Consider the following 20874-nt stretch of genomic DNA (forward strand, 5'->3'; position numbering starts at 1 on the left):
CAGTGGTTACAACATACAAAGGTGAAGGTTCTGGAGTGGTTATCACAGTCTCCTGACCTCGAGCTCTGGGGGGGGATTTCAAACGTGCGCTTCATGCAAGACGACCAAAGACTTTGCATGACCTGGAGGCATTTTGGCAAGATGAATGGGCAGCTCCACCACCTGCAAGAATTCGGGAGCCTCATAGACAACTATTACAGAAGACTGACCGCTATCATTGGTGATGATGGGGGCAATACACAGGATTGAGACATAAGGGGGCGCAGACTTTTGAGCGGGGCGTGGGGGAGGGGTCAATTCATTGGTTTACTTGTTGCCATGTTTCGTTTTATGATTGGACCATTCTGTTATCACCTCCAGTTACAGAATTGGAATTCCAAGAAATTGGTTTTGCCGGCTCACTCATACATCCGTATATTACCAATTCTCCAAGGGGGCAAACAATTCAGAAAAACTTAAACTTCAGTACGAGCTGCGGGGGGGGGGGGGGGGGAGGGGGGCATATGGGGGGGCTCAGTAGAGTTTCACTTTAAGAAAATATTCATCAAATGCGCTTATTTGTATTTTATTTTTGTTTTTTTTACAAATGTACAAACAAATGATGTAACATTGGGATGAATAACATCTTCATGGCTTTCACTGAACTTCTCAGGACCACCAACAGCCATAAGTGTTCAGCCAAGGCATGCTGGGACTTGTGCTTCCACAACCAATAGGAAATGCCTGCTTTTCGATGATGTGCTACTAGTGGGTTGTTAGAAAGGCACAATCTGATCCCATATCCACTATATTACCATAAGTATTGGGACGCCTGTCTTTACACTCACATGAACTTTAATGGCATCCCAGTCTTAGTCCGGAGGGTTCAATATTGAGTTGGCCCTTTGCAGCTATAACAGCTTCACCTCTTCTGGGAAGGCCGTCCACAAGGTTTAGGAGGGTGTTGAAACTGTTATAGCTGCAAAGGGCCAACTCAATATTGAACCCTACAGACTAAGACTGGGATGTCATTAAAGTTCATGTGCATGTAAAGGCAGCTGTCCCAAAACTTTTGGTAATATAGTGTAAACAATGGGCTGAAGGGTTTATACCAGTTCCTGTGCTCACTAATTAATCACCTGGATACCGGCAATTTACTTTAGAAAGGGAACAAGCGGATTGGTTGCTGTGAGCAGCACAGGCACCTATAGCAGTGTCAGTCATGTGATCACACGCCCCCGAGGATGTCCTTCATTGAGCTTTCTTCCTGGAGGTGGAGGACGAATGTTTGGCGATGTGGGAGGTCTCTGATTGGTGCAATGGTGGAACTTTCACTCCTTTCTGTTTGAGCTGCTGGTGAAAATCTGACCTCTCTGCGATTATTTTCTGCAAGGAAGAAGAGAAGAAACGCTTGAGAGGGGATATGATTTCAATTAACAAATACCGGACTGGTGACCCCACAATATATAAATACCGGACTGGTGACCCCACAATATATATATACCGGACTGGTGACCCCACAATATATAAATACCGGACTGGTGACCCCACAATATATAAATACCGGACTGGTGACCCCACAATATATAAATACCGGACTGGTGACCCCACAATATATAAATACCGGACTGGTGACCCCCCAATATATAAATACCGGACTGGTGACCCCACAATATATAGATACCGGACTGGTGACCCCCAAATATATAAATACTGGACTGGTGACCCCCCAATATATAAATACTGGACTGGTGACCCCCAATATATAAATACTGGACTGGTGACCCCCCAATATATAAATACTGGACTGGTGACCCCCCAATATATAAATACCGGACTGGTGACCCCACAATATATAAATACCGGACTGGTGACCCCACAATATATAAATACAGGACTGGTGACCCCACAATATATAAATAACGGACTGGTGACCCCACAATATATAAATACCAGACTGGTGACCCCACAATATATAAATACCGGACTGGTGACCCCCCAATATATAAATACCGGACTGGTGACCCCACAATATATAAATACCGGACTGGTGACCCCACAATATATAAATACCGGACTGGTGACCCCCAATATATAAATACCGGACTGGTGACCCCCCAATATATAAATACCGGACTGGTGACCCCACAATATATAAATACTGGACTGGTGACCCCACAATATATAAATACCGGACTGGTGACACCACAATATATAAATACCGGACTGGTGACCCCACAATATATAAATACCGGACTGGTGACCCCACAATATATAAATACCAGACTGGTGACCCCACAATATATAAATAACGGACTGGTGATCCCACAATATATAAATACCGGACTGGTGACCCCACAATATATAAATACTGGACTGGTGACACCACAATATACAAATACCGGACTGGTGACCCCACAATATATAAATACCGGACTGGTGACCCCACAATATATAAATACCGGACTGGTGACCCCACAATATATAAATACTGGACTGGTGACCCCACAATATATAAATACCGGACTGGTGACACCACAATATATAAATACCGGACTGGTGACCCCACAATATATAAATACCGGACTGGTGACCCCACAATATATAAATAACGGACTGGTGACCCCACAATATATAAATACCGGACTGGTGACCCCACAATATATAAATACTGGACTGGTGACACCACAATATACAAATACCGGACTGGTGACCCCACAATATATAAATACCAGACTGGTGACCCCACAATATATAAATACTGGACTGGTGACCCCACAATATATAAATACCGGACTGGTGACCCCACAATATATAAATACCAGACTGGTGACCCCCCAATATATAAATACCGGACTGGTGACCCCACAATATATAAATACCGGACTGGTGACCCCACAATATATAAATACCGGACTGGTGACCCCAATATATAAATACCAGACTGGTGACCCCCAATATATAAATACCGGACTGGTGACCCCACATTATATAAATACCGGACTGGTGACCCCACAATATATAAATACCGGACTGGTGACCCCACAATATATAAATACCAGACTGGTGACCCCCCAATATATAAATACCGGACTGGTGACCCCACAATATATAAATACCGGACTGGTGACCCCACAATATATAAATACCGGACTGGTGACCCCAATATATAAATACCAGACTGGTGACCCCCAATATATCAATACCGGACTGGTGACCCCACATTATATAAATACCGGACTGGTGACCCCACAATATATAAATACCGGACTGGTGACCCCACAATATATAAATACCAGACTGGTGACCCCACAATGGGGAGAAAACTTTTTCGTGGAAGGGAGTATAACAAGACTCGTGGCCACTCATTAAAATTAGAAGAAAAGAGGTTTAACCTTAAACTACTTAGAGGGTTCTTTACTGTAAGAGCGGTAAGGATGTGGAATTCCCTTCCACGGATGGAGCGGACAGCGTCATGGAAGGACGTGTCTTTCTCCATAGTTCTCAGGGAAAGTGAAGAGTCCCAAAAATATAAGGAAAATGTTTTAAAGTTGAAAATATTCCACCATCTCCCCCCTCACCCCCTCCCAAAAAAATAATTTTAAAAAACATCCCAATAACCCCCCCCCACCTTCCTTTTTTGGATGCCGTGAACATGCCAATCCTCCTCCCTCTTTTGTATTTTGGGTACTGGGGGGGGGGGGGGTGCAGTTTGGCATCTTTGCCCTGGGCAGCACATGACCGTGTCCCGGCACTGCTCTCTGTACATCAGTAATGGGAGGGATCAGCGACAATGGAGCGTCACATCCACCCGCAGCGTGACGGAAGGTCCTGTACTGATGTTCCCGATGTGTCGGGTCTTGTGACTCCGAACATACAAACCCGCCTCTGATATGAAGACCTCCAACACACCAATCAATCGCCACACTTTGTTCTATTTCTAGTTACATTGTTACTGAAAATAAATTCCCTCCATCACCAGGAACTCGGGGTACTCCTCACCCTGCTATCATTACTACATAGATAGGAAGGGGGATTATCCGCTTCACCTCCGGAAGGTTTTACCCCCCCCCCCCCTTCATGGCCAGGCCATTTTTTGCTATTCAGCACTGCGCTACTTTGTCTGACATTTGCGCAGTCGTGTAACACTGTACACAAATGACATTTATGTAAATTTTTTCACACAAATAAAGCTTTCTTATGGTGGTATTTGATCATCTTTTGAGTTTTTATTTTTTATTATATAAACAAAAAAAGACTGAAAGTTTGGAAAACAATATTTTTTTACTTTCTGCTGTAAAACATCAAAAATAAAAAAAATAAAACATTTAGGCCAAGTGTACATTGATTGGTTTGTGTGAAAGTTATAGAGTCTGCAAACTATGAGATATATACTGGAAAACTGGGGGGGGGGGGACTAACTGCAACTGACATCACCAGGGACACTAATACAAGTGATAATACTATACACTGTCACTGTATTAATGACACTGGCTGGGAAGGGGTTAATATATAGGGGTAATCAAGGGGTCAACTGTGTACCTAACTATATGTATTATGTGTAATATGTGCAGCTTTTACTAATAAAAACAGCCACTACTCTGCTCTGTGTTGTTAGAAAGCACAGGGCTCTGTACTGTGATCCAATAAGCCTGACAGAATGACAGCACAGATCAATGGACATGGATGGAAGGATGGATAGAGACACAGATGGATGGATGGATGGAGACCTGGATGGAGATATGGATGGATGGAGACATGGATGGATGGATGGAGATATGGAGACATGGATGGATGGATGGTGACATGGATGGATGGAGACATGGATGGATGGATGGAGATATGGAGACATGGATGGATGGAGACATGGATGGAGATATGGAGACATGGATGGATGGAGACATGGATGGAGATATGGAGACATGGATGGATGGATGGATGGATGGAGATATGGAGACATGGATGGATGGAGACATGGATGGAGATATGGAGACATGGATGGATGGATGGATGGATGGAGATATGGAGACATGGATGGATGGATGGAGATATGGAGACATGGATGGATGGATGGAGATATGGAGACATGGATGGATGGATGGAGATATGGAGACATGGATGGATGGATGGAGATATGGAGATATGGATGGATGGATGGAGATATGGAGACATGGATGGATGGATAGAGATATGGAGACATGGATGGATAGAGACACAGATGGATGGATGGAGACATGGATGGATGGATGGATAGAGACACAGATGGATGGATGGTTGGAGACATGGATGGATGGATGGATGGATGGATGGAGACATGGATGGAGATATGGAGACATGGATGGATGGATGGATAGAAACACAGATGGATGGATGGATGGATGGATGGATAGAGACACAGATGGATGGATGGCTGGAGACATGGATGGATGGATGGATGGAGATATGGATGGATGGATGGATGGATGGAGACATGGATGGATGGATGGAGATATGGAGACATGGATGGATGGAGACATGGATGGATGGATGGAGATATGGAGACATGGATGGATGGAGATATGGAGACATGGATGGATAGAAACACAGATGAATGGATGGATGGATAGAGACACAGATGGATGGATGGCTGGAGACATGGATGGATGGATGGATAGAGACACAGATGGGTGGATGGCTGGAGACATGGATGGATGGATGGAGACATGGATGGAGATATGGAGACATGGATGGATGGAGACATGGATGGATAGAAACACAGATGGATGGATGGATGGATGGATAGAGACACAGATGGATGGATGGATGGATGGATGGATGGATGGATGGAGACATGGATGGATGGATGGATGGAGACATGGATGGATGGAGACATGGATGGATGGATGGATGGATGGAGACATGAATGGATGGATGGAGACATGGATGGATGGAGACATGGATGGATGGAGACATGGATGGATGGATGGAGATATGGAGACATGGATGGATGGAGACATGGATGGATAGAAACACAGAGGGATGGATGGATGGATGGATAGAGACACAGATGGATGGATGGAGACATGGATGGATGGATGGAGACATGGATGGATGGATGGATGGATGGAGACATGAATGGATGGATGGAGACATGGATGGATGGATGGAGACATGGATGGATGGAGACATGGATGGATGGATGGAGACATGGATGGATGGAGACATGAATGGATGGATGGAGACATGGATGGATGGAGACATGGATGGATAGAGACATGGATGGATGGAGACATGGATGGATGGAGACATGGATGGAGACATGAATGGATGGATGGAGACATGGATGGATGGAGACATGGATGGATGGATGGAGACATGGATGGATGGAGACATGGATGGATGGATGGATGGAGACATGGGAGGATGGAGACATGGATGGATGGAGACATGGATGGAGACATGAATGGATGGATGGAGACATGGATGGATGGAGACATGGATGGATAGAGACATGGATGGATGGAGACATGGATGGAGGGAGACATGGATGGATGGAGACATGGATGGAGACATGAATGGATGGATGGAGACATGGATGGATGGAGACATGGATGGATAGAGACATGGATGGAGGGAGACATGGATGGAGGGAGACATGGATGGAGGGAGACATGGATGGGTGGAGACATGGATGGATGGAGACATGGGAGGATGGAGACATGGATGGATGGAGACATGGATGGATGGAGACATGGATGGATAGAGACATGGATGGATGGAGACATGGATGGATGGAGACATGGATGGATAGAGACATGGGAGGATGGAGACATGGATGGATAGAGACATGGGAGGAAGGAGACATGGATGGATGGAGACATGGATGGATGGAGACATGGATGGATAGAGACATGGATGGATGGAGACATGGATGGATGGAGACATGGATGGATAGAGACATGGATGGATGGAGACATGGATGGATGGAGACATGGATGGATGGAGACATGGATGGATGGAGACATGGATGGATGGAGACATGGATGGATAGAGACATGGATGGATGGAGACATGGATGGATGGAGACATGGATGGATGGAGACATGGATGGATGGAGACATGGATGGATAGAGACATGGATGGATGGAGACATGGATGGATGGAGACATGGGAGGATGGAGACATGGGAGGATGGAGACATGGGAGGATGGAGACATGGATGGATGAAGACATGGATGGAGATATGGATGGATGGATGATCGGAGACATGGATGGATGGAGACATGGATGGATGGATGGAGACATGGGAGGATGGAGACATGGATGGATGGAGATATGGATGGATGGATGATCGGAGACATGAATAGATGGATGGAGACATGGATGGATGGATGGATGGATGTCGGAGTTTGCTCTAAATATTAAGAATGAATGAAATGGCGTTTTTCGGTTTGTGGTGATCAGATAAAATGATGTTTCACTTTAACACGACCCGACTATTCCCCTCCCCCGCATTCATTATAAGAGTGCAGAACAATAAATGAAGAAGGTCCATAAATATAACATCCAATAAAAAAAAAAGAAGAAGAAGAAGAAGAAGAAGATTGTCCGAGTCTAATAATCCCTCCGGACCGTCCTCTGATTACAGACAAACCGATCATCCCAAACCTCGTATTGATTACACAGCGTGAGAAATTCTCCGACCCCATGACATACATATAGGGGGGGGAGGGGTGTAACCAAATTCCATGTGTCATGGAATACAATCGGGTGTTGAGTATCACCCGGCGATAGAACAATCACCCGTCATCTGATCCCCGGAATCCGAGTCCATGCTTCTACTAAGAGGTGACACCACAATTCTTCCCGGGGCCCCCCTCCCCCTCCCCCCGAAACATGAATTGTATATTCAAAGATCATTTATATCTACATTACATACAATGGAATACCAGTATGTGTGCAATGTCGGCTATTGTTGGTTGTATAATGGGGGATGGGCTACTTTCTACTAATGTTTTGTAATTACATAATGAGCCCCATATGTTCCAAAAAGTATTCAAAGAGCACCAATATTATATATATATATATATATATATATAGAGAGAGAGAGAGAGAGAGAGAGAGAGAGGGGGGGAAATAATCCGGGAAAAATGTCCTTCACAAGATTTCTGTGAGCTGAACTTTGCTCACTATGAATGACCGGCAATTATAATCAGATCCGGGAAATATCAGCAGGGGGTGTGTCTATAGACAGAGATGTCTCCGGAACTGATATCCCGAAACAACCAGAAAGATCCGGACCACAAAGATACAGCAAAGTGAAGTATTAATATTATTATACAGGATTATTATTATTATTGATTCAGGATTTATAATAGTATTATTATTATTTGAATTATCATAATTCAAGATATATATTATTTTTATTATTATGTTATGGTTATTATTATTTAGGATTTATATTATTATTATTTTATCATTATTCAAGATTTATATTAATATTATTATTACATTATTATTATTATTATTATTATTATTATTGATTCAGGATTTATAATAGTATTACTATTATTTTTATTATCATTATTCAAGATTTATATTATTTGTATTATTATAATAATAATAATAATAATAATAATACAATATTATTATTATTATTATTATTAATAATAATAATAATAATAATAATAAACAGGATTTATATTATTATCATCATTATCAAGTTATATTATTGTTTTTAGTAATTATCATTAATTTATATTATTAATAATTATAATTATAATCATATTAATAAGTTGTTATGGATTTACAGTATATTATATTATTTTCATTATGATACTATTATTATTGGTTTATATTATTATTATTATATGGCACTAACAGTTTTTACAATATACAGGGAGACAATACAGTTACAATATAATTCAATACAAAAAAGGGGAAATGTAATGTGAGCTCCAGCAGATAAATACAAATCATATGAAATTTTTATTTCCTGCCAAATGATTTTGTAGTTCTGCCCACCCAGCCAGACAGCACAGCCAGGTCCTGGACCTTCAGTTAGGAAATACAGCCCAATCCAACACCTCCCTCAGCCTGTGGATGGACAATAAGAGAGCGGGAAAAGCCCACTGATCCCTCCTGTAAGCATGTTCACATTGTTAGACTGACAGCACTCCAAAAAAAATAAAAAATCTCTGATTGGCTCGGAGTTCTGACCTCCTTTATTAGTCTAAATCAATGTTTCTCAACTCCGGTCCTCAAGGTGCCCCAACAGGTCATGTTTTCAGAGGTGATTGGATCAGTTTTACTGCCTTAGTAATTACCCCATCCAAGGGAAATCCTGAAAACATGACCTGTCGGGGCACCTTGAGGACCGGTGTTGGGAATGGCTGATCTAAATGCTGCTGTGCAGAGGATTGGGGGAGGCTGCTGTGAAGAGGATTGCGGGAGGCTGCTGTGCAGAGGATTGCAGGAGGCTGCTGTGCAGAGGATTGGGGGAGGCTGCTGTGCAGGGGATTGCGGGAGGCTGCTGTGCAGAGGATTGCAGGAGGCTGCTGTGCAGAGGATTGGGGGAGGCTGCTGTGCAGAGGATTGCGAGAGGCTGCTGTGCAGAGGATTGCGGGAGGCTGCTGTGCAGAGGATTGCGGGAGGCTGCTGTGCAGAGGATTGGGGGAGGCTGTTGTGCAGAGGATTGGGGGAGGCTGCTGTGCAGAGGATTGGGGGAGGCTGCTGTGCAGAGGATTGCGGGAGGCTGCTGTGAAGAGGATTGCGGGAGGCTGCTGTGCAGAGGATTGGGGGAGGATGTTGTGCAGAGGATTGCGGGAGGCTGCTGTGCAGAGGATTGCGGGAGGCTGCTGTGCAGAGGATTGGGGTAGGCTGTTATGCAGAGGATTGCGGGAGGCTGTTGTGCAGAGGATTGGGGGAGGCTGTTGTGCAGAGGATTGCGGGAGGCTGCTGTGCAGAGGATTGCGGGAGGCTGCTGTGAAGAGGATTGCGGGAGGCTGCTGTGCAGAGGATTGGGGTAGGCTGTTGTGCAGAGGATTGGGGGAGGCTGATGTGCAGAGGATTGGGGGAGGCTGATGTGCAGAGGATTGCGGGAGGCTGCTGTGCAGAGGATTGCGGGAGGCTGCTGTGCAGAGGATTGGGGTAGGCTGTTGTGCAGAGGATTGCGGGAGGCTGCTGTGCAGAGGATTGGGGTAGGCTGTTGTGCAGTGGATTGCGGGAGGCTGCTGTGCAGAGGATTGGGGTAGGCTGTTGTGCAGAGGATTGCGGGAGGCTGCTGTGCAGAGGATTGCGGGAGGCTGTTGTGCAGAGGATTGCGGGAGGCTGCTGTGCAGAGGATTGCGGGAGGCTGCTGTGCAGAGGATTGCGGGAGGCTGCTGTGAAGAGGATTGCGGGAGGCTGCTGTGCAGAGGATTGGGGTAGGCTGTTGTGCAGAGGATTGGGGGAGGCTGATGTGCAGAGGATTGGGGGAGGCTGATGTGCAGAGGATTGCGGGAGGCTGCTGTGCAGAGGATTGCGGGAGGCTGCTGTGCAGAGGATTGGGGTAGGCTGTTGTGCAGAGGATTGCGGGAGGCTGCTGTGCAGAGGATTGGGGTAGGCTGTTGTGCAGAGGATTGGGGGAGGCTGTTGTGCAGAGGATTGCGGGAGGCTGCTGTGCAGAGGATTGCGGGAGGCTGTTGTGCAGAGGATTGCGGGAGGCTGCTGTGCAGAGGATTGGGGTAGGCTGCTGTGCAGAGGATTGGGGGAGGCTGTTGTGCAGAGGATTGCGGGAGGCTGCTGTGCAGAGGATTGCGGGAGGCTGTTGTGCAGAGGATTGCGGGAGGCTGCTGTGCAGAGGATTGCGGGAGGCTGCTGTGCAGAGGATTGGGGTAGGCTGTTATGCAGAGGATTGCGGGAGGCTGTTGTGCAGAGGATTGGGGGAGGCTGTTGTGCAGAGGATTGCGGGAGGCTGCTGTGCAGAGGATTGGGGGAGGCTGCTGTGCAGAGGATTGCGGGAGGCTGCTGTGCAGAGGATTGCGGGAGACTGCTGTGCAGAGGATTGGGGGAGGCTGCTGTGCAGAGGATTGCGGGAGGCTGCTGTGCAGAGGATTGCGGGAGACTGCTGTGCAGAGGATTGCGGGAGGCTGCTGTGCAGAGGATTGCGGGAGACTGCTGTGCAGAGGATTGGGGGAGGCTGCTGTGCAGAGGATTGCGGGAGGCTGCTGTGCAGAGGATTGCGGGAGGCTGCTGTGCAGAGGATTGCGGGAGACTGCTGTGCAGAGGATTGCGGGAGACTGCTGTGCAGAGGATTGGGGGAGGCTGCTGTGCAGAGGATTGCGGGAGGCTGCTGTGCAGAGGATTGGGGGAGGCTGCTGTGAAAGAGGATTGGGGGAGGCTGCTGTGCAGAGGATTGCGGGAGACTGCTGTGCAGAGGATTGGGGGAGGCTGCTGTGCAGAGGATTGCGGGAGGCTGCTGTGCAGAGGATTGCGGGAGGCTGCTGTGAAGAGGATTGCGGGAGGCTGTTGTGCAGAGGATTGGGGGAGGCTGATGTGCAGAGGATTGGGGGAGGCTGATGTGCAGAGGATTGCGGGAGGCTGCTGTGCAGAGGATTGAGGGAGGCTGCTGTGCAGAGGATTGGGGTAGGCTGTTGTGCAGAGGATTGCGGGAGGCTGCTGTGCAGAGGATTGGGGTAGGCTGTTGTGCAGAGGATTGCGGGAGGCTGCTGTGCAGAGGATTGGGGGAGGCTGCTGTGCAGAGGATTGGGGTAGGCTGTTGTGCAGAGGATTGCGGGAGGCTGCTGTGCAGAGGATTGGGGTAGGCTGTTGTGCAGAGGATTGCGGGAGACTGCTGTGCAGAGGATTGCGGGAGGCTGCTGTGCAGAGGATTGCGGGAGGCTGCTGTGCAGAGGATTGGGGGAGGCTGCTGTGCAGAGGATTGGGGGAGGCTGCTGTGCAGAGGATTGGGGGAGGCTGTTGTGCAGAGGATTGCGGGAGGCTGCTGTGCAGAGGATTGCGGGAGGCTGTTGTGCAGAGGATTGCGGGAGGCTGCTGTGCAGAGGATTGCGGGAGGCTGCTGTGCAGAGGATTGGGGTAGGCTGTTATGCAGAGGATTGCGGGAGGCTGTTGTGCAGAGGATTGGGGGAGGCTGTTGTGCAGAGGATTGCGGGAGGCTGTTGTGCAGAGGATTGGGGGAGGCTGTTGTGCAGAGGATTGCGGGAGGCTGTTGTGCAGAGGATTGCGGGAGGCTGCTGTGCAGAGGATTGCGGGAGGCTGCTGTTCAGAGGATTGGGGTAGGCTGTTATGCAGAGGATTGCGGGAGGCTGTTGTGCAGAGGATTGGGGGAGGCTGTTGTGCAGAGGATTGCGGGAGGCTGCTGTGCAGAGGATTGGGGGAGGCTGCTGTGCAGAGGATTGCGGGAGGCTGCTGTGCAGAGGATTGCGGGAGACTGCTGTGCAGAGGATTGGGGGAGGCTGCTGTGCAGAGGATTGAGGGAGGCTGCTGTGCAGAGGATTGGGGTAGGCTGTTGTGCAGAGGATTGCGGGAGGCTGCTGTGCAGAGGATTGGGGTAGGCTGTTGTGCAGAGGATTGCGGGAGACTGCTGTGCAGAGGATTGCGGGAGGCTGCTGTGCAGAGGATTGCGGGAGGCTGCTGTGCAGAGGATTGGGGGAGGCTGCTGTGCAGAGGATTGGGGGAGGCTGCTGTGCAGAGGATTGGGGGAGGCTGTTGTGCAGAGGATTGCGGGAGGCTGCTGTGCAGAGGATTGCGGGAGGCTGTTGTGCAGAGGATTGCGGGAGGCTGCTGTGCAGAGGATTGCGGGAGGCTGCTGTGCAGAGGATTGGGGTAGGCTGTTATGCAGAGGATTGCGGGAGGCTGTTGTGCAGAGGATTGGGGGAGGCTGTTGTGCAGAGGATTGCGGGAGGCTGTTGTGCAGAGGATTGCGGGAGGCTGCTGTGCAGAGGATTGCGGGAGGCTGCTGTTCAGAGGATTGGGGTAGGCTGTTATGCAGAGGATTGCGGGAGGCTGTTGTGCAGAGGATTGGGGGAGGCTGTTGTGCAGAGGATTGCGGGAGGCTGCTGTGCAGAGGATTGGGGGAGGCTGCTGTGCAGAGGATTGCGGGAGGCTGCTGTGCAGAGGATTGCGGGAGACTGCTGTGCAGAGGATTGGGGGAGGCTGCTGTGCAGAGGATTGCGGGAGGCTGCTGTGCAGAGGATTGCGGGAGGCTGCTGTGCAGAGGATTGCGGGAGACTGCTGTGCAGAGGATTGGGGGAGGCTGCTGTGCAGAGGATTGCGGGAGGCTGCTGTGCAGAGGATTGCGGGAGGCTGCTGTGCAGAGGATTGGGGTAGGCTGTTGTGCAGAGGATTGCGGGAGGCTGCTGTGCAGAGGATTGGGGTAGGCTGTTGTGCAGTGGATTGCGGGAGGCTGCTGTGCAGAGGATTGGGGTAGGCTGTTGTGCAGAGGATTGCGGGAGGCTGCTGTGCAGAGGATTGCGGGAGGCTGTTGTGCAGAGGATTGCGGGAGGCTGCTGTGCAGAGGATTGCGGGAGGCTGCTGTGCAGAGGATTGCGGGAGGCTGCTGTGAAGAGGATTGCGGGAGGCTGCTGTGCAGAGGATTGGGGTAGGCTGTTGTGCAGAGGATTGGGGGAGGCTGATGTGCAGAGGATTGGGGGAGGCTGATGTGCAGAGGATTGCGGGAGGCTGCTGTGCAGAGGATTGCGGGAGGCTGCTGTGCAGAGGATTGGGGTAGGCTGTTGTGCAGAGGATTGCGGGAGGCTGCTGTGCAGAGGATTGGGGTAGGCTGTTGTGCAGAGGATTGGGGGAGGCTGTTGTGCAGAGGATTGCGGGAGGCTGCTGTGCAGAGGATTGCGGGAGGCTGTTGTGCAGAGGATTGCGGGAGGCTGCTGTGCAGAGGATTGGGGTAGGCTGCTGTGCAGAGGATTGGGGGAGGCTGTTGTGCAGAGGATTGCGGGAGGCTGCTGTGCAGAGGATTGCGGGAGGCTGTTGTGCAGAGGATTGCGGGAGGCTGCTGTGCAGAGGATTGCGGGAGGCTGCTGTGCAGAGGATTGGGGTAGGCTGTTATGCAGAGGATTGCGGGAGGCTGTTGTGCAGAGGATTGGGGGAGGCTGTTGTGCAGAGGATTGCGGGAGGCTGCTGTGCAGAGGATTGGGGGAGGCTGCTGTGCAGAGGATTGCGGGAGGCTGCTGTGCAGAGGATTGCGGGAGACTGCTGTGCAGAGGATTGCGGGAGGCTGCTGTGCAGAGGATTGCGGGAGACTGCTGTGCAGAGGATTGGGGGAGGCTGCTGTGCAGAGGATTGCGGGAGGCTGCTGTGCAGAGGATTGCGGGAGACTGCTGTGCAGAGGATTGCGGGAGACTGCTGTGCAGAGGATTGGGGGAGGCTGCTGTGCAGAGGATTGCGGGAGGCTGCTGTGCAGAGGATTGGGGGAGGCTGCTGTGAAAGAGGATTGGGGGAGGCTGCTGTGCAGAGGATTGCGGGAGACTGCTGTGCAGAGGATTGGGGGAGGCTGCTGTGCAGAGGATTGCGGGAGGCTGCTGTGCAGAGGATTGCGGGAGGCTGCTGTGAAGAGGATTGCGGGAGGCTGTTGTGCAGAGGATTGGGGGAGGCTGATGTGCAGAGGATTGGGGGAGGCTGATGTGCAGAGGATTGCGGGAGGCTGCTGTGCAGAGGATTGAGGGAGGCTGCTGTGCAGAGGATTGGGGTAGGCTGTTGTGCAGAGGATTGCGGGAGGCTGCTGTGCAGAGGATTGGGGTAGGCTGTTGTGCAGAGGATTGCGGGAGGCTGCTGTGCAGAGGATTGGGGGAGGCTGCTGTGCAGAGGATTGGGGTAGGCTGTTGTGCAGAGGATTGCGGGAGGCTGCTGTGCAGAGGATTGGGGTAGGCTGTTGTGCAGAGGATTGCGGGAGACTGCTGTGCAGAGGATTGCGGGAGGCTGCTGTGCAGAGGATTGCGGGAGACTGCTGTGCAGAGGATTGGGGGAGGCTGCTGTGCAGAGGATTGGGGGAGGCTGCTGTGCAGAGGATTGGGGGAGGCTGTTGTGCAGAGGATTGCGGGAGGCTGCTGTGCAGAGGATTGCGGGAGGCTGTTGTGCAGAGGATTGCGGGAGGCTGCTGTGCAGAGGATTGCGGGAGGCTGCTGTGCAGAGGATTGGGGTAGGCTGTTATGCAGAGGATTGCGGGAGGCTGTTGTGCAGAGGATTGGGGGAGGCTGTTGTGCAGAGGATTGCGGGAGGCTGTTGTGCAGAGGATTGGGGGAGGCTGTTGTGCAGAGGATTGCGGGAGGCTGTTGTGCAGAGGATTGCGGGAGGCTGCTGTGCAGAGGATTGCGGGAGGCTGCTGTGCAGAGGATTGCGGGAGGCTGCTGTTCAGAGGATTGGGGTAGGCTGTTATGCAGAGGATTGCGGGAGGCTGTTGTGCAGAGGATTGGGGGAGGCTGTTGTGCAGAGGATTGCGGGAGTCTGCTGTGCAGAGGATTGGGGGAGGCTGCTGTGCAGAGGATTGCGGGAGGCTGCTGTGCAGAGGATTGCGGGAGGCTGCTGTGCAGAGGATTGCGGGAGACTGCTGTGCAGAGGATTGGGGGAGGCTGCTGTGCAGAGGATTGAGGGAGGCTGCTGTGCAGAGGATTGGGGTAGGCTGTTGTGCAGAGGATTGCGGGAGGCTGCTGTGCAGAGGATTGGGGTAGGCTGTTGTGCAGAGGATTGCGGGAGACTGCTGTGCAGAGGATTGCGGGAGGCTGCTGTGCAGAGGATTGCGGGAGGCTGCTGTGCAGAGGATTGGGGGAGGCTGCTGTGCAGAGGATTGGGGGAGGCTGCTGTGCAGAGGATTGGGGGAGGCTGTTGTGCAGAGGATTGCGGGAGGCTGCTGTGCAGAGGATTGCGGGAGGCTGTTGTGCAGAGGATTGCGGGAGGCTGCTGTGCAGAGGATTGCGGGAGGCTGCTGTGCAGAGGATTGGGGTAGGCTGTTATGCAGAGGATTGCGGGAGGCTGTTGTGCAGAGGATTGGGGGAGGCTGTTGTGCAGAGGATTGCGGGAGGCTGTTGTGCAGAGGATTGCGGGAGGCTGCTGTGCAGAGGATTGCGGGAGGCTGCTGTTCAGAGGATTGGGGTAGGCTGTTATGCAGAGGATTGCGGGAGGCTGTTGTGCAGAGGATTGGGGGAGGCTGTTGTGCAGAGGATTGCGGGAGGCTGCTGTGCAGAGGATTGGGGGAGGCTGCTGTGCAGAGGATTGCGGGAGGCTGCTGTGCAGAGGATTGCGGGAGACTGCTGTGCAGAGGATTGGGGGAGGCTGCTGTGCAGAGGATTGCGGGAGGCTGCTGTGCAGAGGATTGGGGGAGGCTGCTGTGCAGAGGATTGCGGGAGGCTGCTGTGCAGAGGATTGCGGGAGACTGCTGTGCAGAGGATTGGGGGAGGCTGCTGTGCAGAGGATTGCGGGAGGCTGCTGTGCAGAGGATTGCGGGAGGCTGCTGTGCAGAGGATTGCGGGAGGCTGCTGTGCAGAGGATTGCGGGAGACTGCTGTGCAGAGGATTGGGGGAGGCTGCTGTGCAGAGGATTGCGGGAGGCTGCTGTGCAGAGGATTGCGGGAGGCTGCTGTGCAGAGGATTGCGGGAGACTGCTGTGCAGAGGATTGCGGGAGACTGCTGTGCAGAGGATTGGGGGAGGCTGCTGTGCAGAGGATTGCGGGAGGCTGCTGTGCAGAGGATTGGGGGAGGCTGCTGTGCAGAGGATTGGGGGAGGCTGCTGTGCAGAGGATTGCGGGAGACTGCTGTGCAGAGGATTGGGGGAGGCTGCTGTGCAGAGGATTGCGGGAGGCTGCTGTGCAGAGGATTGCGGGAGGCTGCTGTGCAGAGGATTGGGGGAGGCTGCTGTGCAGAGGATTGGGGGAGGCTGCTGTGCAGAGGATTGCGGGAGGCTGCTGTGCAGAGGATTGCGGGAGGCTGCTGTGCAGAGGATTGCGGGAGGCTGCTGTGCAGAGGATTGGGGGAGGCTGCTGTGCAGAGGATTGCGGGAGGCTGCTGTGCAGAGGATTGCGAGAGACTGCTGTGCAGAGGATTGGGGGAGGCTGGTGTGCAGAGGATTGCGGGAGGCTGCTGTGCAGAGGATTGGGGGAGGCTGCTGTGCAGAGGATTGCGGGAGGCTGCTGTGCAGAGGATTGCGGGAGGCTGCTGTGCAGAGGATTGCGGGAGGCTGCTGTGCAGAGGATTGCGGGAGGCTGCTGTGCAGAGGATTGCGGGAGGCTGCTGTGCAGAGGATTGCGGGAAGCTGCTGTGCAGAGGATTGCGGGAGACTGCTGTGCAGAGGATTGGGGGAGGCTACTGTGCAGAGGATTGCGGGAGGCTGCTGTGCAGAGGATTGCGGGAGACTGCTGTGCAGAGGATTGGGGGAGGCTGCTGTGCAGAGGATTGGGGGAGGCTGCTGTGCAGAGGATTGCGGGAGGCTGCTGTGCAGAGGATTGCGGGAGGCTGCTGTGCAGAGGATTGCGGGAGACTGCTGTGCAGAGGATTGGGGGAGGCTGCTGTGCAGAGGATTGCGGGAGGCTGCTGTGCAGAGGATTGCGGGAGGCTGCTGTGCAGAGGATTGCGGGAGGCTGCTGTGCAGAGGATTGCGGGAGACTGCTGTGCAGAGGATTGGGGGAGGCTGCTGTGCAGAGGATTGCGGGAGGCTGCTGTGCAGAGGATTGCGGGAGGCTGCTGTGCAGAGGATTGCGGGAGACTGCTGTGCAGAGGATTGCGGGAGACTGCTGTGCAGAGGATTGGGGGAGGCTGCTGTGCAGAGGATTGCGGGAGGCTGCTGTGCAGAGGATTGGGGGAGGCTGCTGTGCAGAGGATTGGGGGAGGCTGCTGTGCAGAGGATTGCGGGAGACTGCTGTGCAGAGGATTGGGGGAGGCTGCTGTGCAGAGGATTGCGGGAGGCTGCTGTGCAGAGGATTGCGGGAGGCTGCTGTGCAGAGGATTGGGGGAGGCTGCTGTGCAGAGGATTGCGGGAGGCTGCTGTGCAGAGGATTGCGGGAGGCTGCTGTGCAGAGGATTGCGGGAGGCTGCTGTGCAGAGGATTGCGGGAGGCTGCTGTGCAGAGGATTGGGGGAGGCTGCTGTGCAGAGGATTGCGGGAGGCTGCTGTGCAGAGGATTGCGAGAGACTGCTGTGCAGAGGATTGGGGGAGGCTGGTGTGCAGAGGATTGCGGGAGGCTGCTGTGCAGAGGATTGGGGGAGGCTGCTGTGCAGAGGATTGCGGGAGGCTGCTGTGCAGAGGATTGCGGGAGACTGCTGTGCAGAGGATTGGGGGAGGCTGCTGTGCAGAGGATTGCGGGAGGCTGCTGTGCAGAGGATTGCGGGAGGCTGCTGTGCAGAGGATTGCGGGAAGCTGCTGTGCAGAGGATTGCGGGAGACTGCTGTGCAGAGGATTGGGGGAGGCTGCTGTGCAGAGGATTGCGGGAGGCTGCTGTGCAGAGGATTGCGGGAGACTGCTGTGCAGAGGATTGGGGGAGGCTGCTGTGCAGAGGATTGGGGGAGGCTGCTGTGCAGAGGATTGCGGGAGGCTGCTGTGCAGAGGATTGCGGGAGGCTGCTGTGCAGAGGATTGGGGGAGGCTGATGATCATTGGAAGCTGAAGTCTGACATTGGATGACTTTTCACTGGTGATACTGAGGACATCTTGTGGCAGAAAAGGAGTACTGCAGGGGACAATTTCAGATTGATGGAGTATAGCAAAACATAAACTGTTTAATATTATTATTATTATTATTATTATACAGGATTTATTTAGCGCCGACAGTTTACACAGCGCTTTACAACATTAGGGCGGACATTACAATACAATACAACTCAAGACATGGGGAATATTCTATTACTATGGCTGAGCTACCAAGTTTTGTTTTTTTATTCTATTTAGCTGGAGTTCAGCTTTTATTATTATTTTTTGTAAGAACACATGGCGATGTTTTTTCATATCTATATATTACTCCAACTTTAAATATTCCGTACAAAATGACAAATGAACAAACATGATTTTATATAGATAATAGAACTTGAACTTGTGGTTACATCATCCCTCCGGTATTCTCTGTATGTCTCACATATATATATATATATATATATATATATATATATACACATGAGATATCGGGGGGGGGGGGTCAGTAGTACACACTGTGGATTGACCAATCAGCTGTGAGCTTTAATCAGGACAGTGGAAGGTGGTCAGCTGGAGGTTTATTATACCGCAATGTACTTACCTGCATGGTTTCCAGGATTTCATTATCAGGGACCTCCACCTGCGGACCCCTGAACCCCGGAGCTGTGTAGGCGGCTTGTATGATTTTGCTGCGGAATCTCTCAAACTGAAATGAGAAGGAAACAAATTACCAATCAGCATCCACTTTATAATGTCTATTCATCGTTCTCATGGTAATAAGGAGTATGGACAATGGGATTATGGGAGGATGGGATTATGGAAGGATGGGATTATGGAAGGATGGGAGGATGGGATTATGGGATGATGGATTATGGGATGATGGGTTATGGAAGGATGGGATTATGGGATGATGGGTTATGGGAGGATGGGATTATGGGATGATGGGTTATGGGAGGATGGGATTATGGGATGATGGGTTATGGGATGATGGGTTATGGGACGATTGGATTATGGGACAATGGGATTATGGGACAATGGGATTATGGAAGGATGGGATGATGGGTTATGGGAGGATGGGATTATGGGATGATGGGTTATGGAAGGATGGGATTATGGGATGATGGGTTATGGAAGGATGGGATTATGGAATGATGGGTTATGGAAGGATGGGATTATGGAAGGATAGGATTATGGGTTGATAGTTTATGGAAGGATGGGATTATGGGATGATGGGTTATGGGAGGATGGGATTATGGGATGATGGGTTATGGAAGGATGGGATTATGGGATGATGGGTTATGGAAGGATGGGATTATGGAATGATGGGTTATGGAAGGATGGGATTATGGAAGGATAGGATTATGGGTTGATAGTTTATGGAAGGATGGGATTATGGGATGATGGGTTATGGGAGGATGGGATTATGGGATGATGGGTTATGGGAGGATGGGACGATGGGATTATGGGTTATGGAAGGATGGAATTATGGGAGGATGGGATTATGGGATTATGGGTTATGGGAGGATGAGATGATGGGACGATAGGATGATTGGATTATAGGATGATGGGATTATGGGTTATGGGATGATGGGTTATGGAAGGATGGGATTATGGGATGATGGGTTATGGAAGGATGGGATTATGGGATGATGGGTTAGGGGAGGATGGGATTATGGGATGATGGGTTATGGAAGGATGGGATTATGGGATGATGGGTTAGGGGAGGATGGGATTATGGGATGATGGGTTATAGGAGGATGGGATTATGGGACGATTGGATAATGTTAATGGGTTATGTGTTGATAGTTTATGGAAGGACGGGATCATGGGATGATGGGATAATGAGCATGCACTGCTTGCTCCAAACAAACAGAAGTGTGTGTGTGTGTGTGTGGGGGGGGGGGGGGTTTGAATATTCACAGAGCAGAAAAACGCAGTAAGGAACAATTTCATGAGGAATAGATCACAGGACATTCAGTGGGGGATTTGTATGGATTATTTTTGGAGAATATTGTTCAGAGTCACTTCAAGTCCTACGCTACATGATTGTTTCTGGTCAGTCATTTATTAGGTAGTGAAGTCAGCCCAAGATTAGGATGATAGGCCAGGATCAGGATGACAGGCCGGGGTTATGATGACAGGCCAGGGTTATGATGACAGGTCAGGATCAGGATGACAGGTCAGGATCAGGATGACAGGCAAGGATTATGATGACAGCCCAGGATCCGCACATTTGAAGTGCAGCCTCCATAGTCCTGACAGATTTTCTGTGTGTTTATAGCACCACCTTG

General features: G+C 51.0%; 1 protein-coding gene across 2 annotated transcripts in view; it reads right to left on the reverse strand.

The window, feature by feature from the left end:
* Positions 1 to 549: 549 nt before the first annotated feature.
* Positions 550 to 20874, reverse strand: part of CCDC27 (coiled-coil domain containing 27) — a 72879-nt gene continuing 52554 nt past the window's right edge. For both annotated transcript variants that reach the window (XM_077458356.1, XM_077458357.1), the window contains exons 11-12: positions 19185 to 19289; positions 550 to 1365 (exon numbers count right to left, since the gene is read on the reverse strand). In XM_077458356.1, the coding sequence (XP_077314482.1) occupies positions 1231 to 1365; positions 19185 to 19289 (240 nt within the window). In that variant the 3' untranslated portion in view covers positions 550 to 1230. The remainder of the gene's footprint in view (positions 1366 to 19184; positions 19290 to 20874) is intronic.

Source organism: Lithobates pipiens, unplaced genomic scaffold (genome assembly GCF_037356315.1).
Source record: "Lithobates pipiens isolate NorthernLeopardFrog02 unplaced genomic scaffold, aLitPip1_a1.2 Scaffold_27, whole genome shotgun sequence".
NCBI classification, from domain to species: domain Eukaryota; kingdom Metazoa; phylum Chordata; class Amphibia; order Anura; family Ranidae; genus Lithobates; species Lithobates pipiens.